At 43.1% G+C, this 3970-nt stretch overlaps 1 protein-coding gene across 1 annotated transcript; it reads right to left on the reverse strand.

Annotated features, from left to right (window-relative positions):
* Positions 1 to 797: 797 nt before the first annotated feature.
* Positions 798 to 1741, reverse strand: LOC111153911 (olfactory receptor 4D5). The gene is given in 2 exon segments (XM_022513220.1): positions 798 to 1057; positions 1060 to 1741. Coding segments are annotated over 2 exon segments (942 nt in total).
* Positions 1742 to 3970: the final 2229 nt, after the last annotated feature.

Below are 3970 nucleotides of genomic sequence, written 5' to 3' on the forward strand. Positions count from 1 at the left end.
GGCTGAGTGGGTTAAGCCGCTGCCTTCAGCTCAGGTCATGATCTCAGGGTCCTGGGACCGAGTCCCGCATCGGGCTCTCTGCTCAGCGGGGAGCCTGCTTCCCTTCCTCTCTCTCTGTCTGCCTCTCTGCCTACTTGTGATCTCTGTCTGTCAAATAAATAAATAAAATCTTTAAAAAAAAATAATGAAGATGATAAAATCAACGCCTGCCACATAGTAAACTCTTAACAAATATTATTTAAATCGTGATGATGGTGAATACCTTAAGTAAGAGGAGGAAGTAATTTTCCAAAGACAATTTCCTTTCTCTTCATTGACATTAAATTAAGTTAGCCTTCCCATATCAACACCACATTTACGTTAACCTCCAGATCTCTCTTTTCTCCAGGATGTTTATAATTGTTCTGAGCTCATCTGATATATTTTGTGTCCAAGAAGCAATATCAGAAGAGAAACACCAGATGTGCCACCTCCATGCAGCTAGAACTTTCTCCGCAGGGCCAATACCATCATATGGACAAGTACCACTGAGCCAAACACCATTTCTCCATAGCACCTAAGACTTCTTCTCTAAGAGGCACTTGGGAGAAGTTCTAGGATACTCATTCCATTTTCTAACTGTGTTAAGAGTTCAGGTCTCCAGAACTTGACTGTGGTTGAAAACAATAGAGAAGCAAGTAGTAGAGCAAGTAATCGAGGGGACATGTAGTTTTAGTTACTCTGTAGGTCTCCTCAAGCATGTTCCTACACTGAAGCAGTCAGCAGATTCTCAGGCCTTGCTTCTGCTAATCTGGAGGTCAGTGCTCCAGGGGACCCAGAAGGTCCTTCTGCCTCCTCCACAGTTTTTTCATCGCCACGATCACTTCCTTATTTCTCAGGGTGTAGATGGCAGGATTCAGCATGGGAGTGACCATTGTGTACAGCACAGAGACCGCCTTGTCCATAGGGAATGTCCGAAACGGCCTTGCATAGATGTAGACACAAGGCACAAAGATTAAGGTCACTACAGCAATATGAGAGGCACAGGTGGACAGGGCTTTGCTGCGGCCTTCCCATGGTGGCCTCGAAGCATGAATAACAGTGCTGTGTAGGATCCCAGGAGCACCAGAAAACACATCAACGTCACCAGGCCATTATTAGACACCATCAGAAGCTCTAACACAAAGGTATCTGTGCAGGCCAATTTGATCAGCTGAGGCATGTCACAGTAAAAGTTGTCCAGCTTGTCAGGCCCACAGAATGGCAGCTGGATAGTCAATCCAACCTGTACAATGGAGTGGATGAAGCCCCCCACCCAGGAGGCTACCATGAGGAGACCACATACGGTCCTGTTCATAATAAGCGTGTAGCGCAAGGGCTCGGAGATGGCAACATAGCGGTCATACGCCATCACAGTCAGCAGGAAGATCTTGATGCCACCAATGAAGTGGAAGAAGAAGAGTTGAGTCAAGCAGCTGCCAAAGGAAATGACGGGGTTGCCTGAGAGCAAGTCAACCAGCATCCTAGGTGCCGTGATGGTAGAGTAGCAAAAGTCAAGGAAAGAAAGATTGCCTAAAAGAAAGTACATGGTTGTGTGGAGGTGTGGGTCAGAGGTCACGATGGCCACAATAAGGAGATTTCCCATCACAGTCAAAAGATACACAACAGAGAAGACACTGAAGAAAAGGAACCGGAGCTCCCATACCTGGGAGAGCCCCAGGAGGACAAAGCCCGTCACTTGGGAATGATTTGCTGGATTCATCTGCTTGGTATGACCTGGTCAGTGAACCTGCTGAGGAAAATGGACATCTTTATCATGGGATCCACAAGCTTCTCTGCAATAATTTTCTCTGCCCTCTCTGGGGAATTCTTCCCTGTCTCATTTACTCTCCGACAAATATTGTAAGCATTGCGATAGGAAACCAAGCATTTGAACATCATCTACTGTGCAGTCAAACTCCAGGGGCCTAAAACTCAGGGTAACACTGATACTGTTCCTAGTTGATGAAAATCAAAAATAATCAGACCTCAAAACTTGAGAAGTGATATGCAGAGAAGTGAATTCTCACTTCTCCCAGCAGCCAACCGTATAAACAGAGCAATCTTCCCAAATTCTCTAAGTCTCACTTCCCTCCTCCATGATGTACATTAGCCAAAATGCCTACAAGGTCTCCCATAGTCTAAGATTTTATAGCTATAGACGGCCTTTATTTAGAAAACCCAAAAAATTCCCACCAGCCAAATATTTAGACGTATAAGTGTCGTGAACTAGTGTTTTTCTAAAGTTAGATAAGAAAAGAAGTGGAAGAAGCAGCTTCCTATCCAGCAAGTCTGGGAAACCCAGAGAAAACTATAGTCCCTGTGGAAATAGAGGGAAAGGCAACCAGAATGTTGAACCACCCCTGAAAATTTGTGTGTCACTGCTAATTTGAGGGATATCTGCCAAAGAATAATTTCTCATTCATATGAGAAGCAGCAAGAGAAGGTCATAAATATTAACTGAAGGTAAAAAAAAATCATTATCTAAATGCAAAGCTGCCTCAACATCTTGAAAACCTTAAAAATAAAAAGGGTGTTTTTAAATATTTAGGCGTTTTTAAATATTTAAGTGTTTTTAAAAGATAATGAGAAAACTAGCTCTTTGTAAGAATTCTAGAATGACTCTCTTCATACTCTTTAAGAGAAATGTGAAGTTATCATTCCACACTTAATTTTTAGTATGACTTTTCAACTATATTTTCTTTCCTTTGTTCTTTCTTCATTCAATATGCATTTATTAAACAACTTTTATTTACTAAGCCCTATATTAAACAGTAAGGATTTTAAAAAATAAGACACAAGTGATCTAACATGTCACACTGAGCATAGGAGCTTCACCTCCTGACACCTGCCTACCCCTCCAGTTTTGTCATTTTATACAAAGCCCCCTTCACACATACACTATGATCTAACATACCAAGCTCCTTGAAGTTCCTTGAGTTTGCCATGCTCGCCCCATGCTTCCCTGATTTTCTTTATTAATCTCTACATACTTATTTTATCTCAATTTTAATGAAATATTTCAAATACACAAAGTTGGGATTTCCAGTTTTAGCATAAACATGTCTTCACATGTTCCAAGTTCTTCAACCTGGAAGTCAATACTCTCTTATCCTTGAAGCAAGAAAAAGCTAAATAAAACAAAAGGCAATGACTTTTCTTGGGGCCATCAGAGAACAGAAGTCACAGAGCAAAACACTTCCCAAAAAACCCGGAGAGAGGAGGGAAGCAAGAGAGAATCATAGTAGAGATCTACTTAGCTGGGGGAGAACCACTGGAGTCAAATACTGGTAGGAGCACTTAAATAGCAATTTTGACAATTACTGGAGGGTGGGTGTGGACTAGCACGCTAGTGGGAAACTCCTGGGAGCTGCAGCCTTAGGGAAACCCCACACTTCCATGGGTTCCGTCTCGTAGTGAAGAGTGAAGAAAGATACTCTCCTGGAACTGTCAGGGGGAGAGGAGGAGTAACAAGAGTGAGGGGTGCCTGGGTGGTTCAGTCGATTAAGCGTCTGCCTTTGGCTCAGGTCATGATCTCAGGATCCTGGGTTTGAGCCCTGACTGAGCTCCCTGCTCAGTGGGGCTCAGCGGGAAGTCTGCTTCTCCCTTTCCTTCTCCCTCTCCCTGCTGTTCATGTGCGCTTTTTCTCCCAAATAAATAAATAAATCTTTAGGTGGGGAAGAAAAGAGTGAAATTTAGAATAGATAATTCTCCATTAAAAAAAGAAACTATTCTCTAGGATAAAAGACTTTGCTAAATCCATTCCCCACCTGGGAAAAGGACCTTCCTCCCCTTTCAGCACCCCACAGCCTTGTTGTGTTACCTAAGACGGTGAGTGTCCAACGAGGGTCCACTAAAGACTTATGTTTAATCACAAGAGTATAGAATGCTTCTCTTCCTCAGAGACCTTACCTCCACCACAACAGGGCTCCAGCGTGAAGACAGTGGGTTA

The sequence above is a fragment of the Enhydra lutris genome, unplaced genomic scaffold (assembly GCF_002288905.1).
Source record: "Enhydra lutris kenyoni isolate GAN:26980312 unplaced genomic scaffold, ASM228890v2 scaffoldscaffold34, whole genome shotgun sequence".
Classification (NCBI taxonomy): domain Eukaryota; kingdom Metazoa; phylum Chordata; class Mammalia; order Carnivora; family Mustelidae; genus Enhydra; species Enhydra lutris.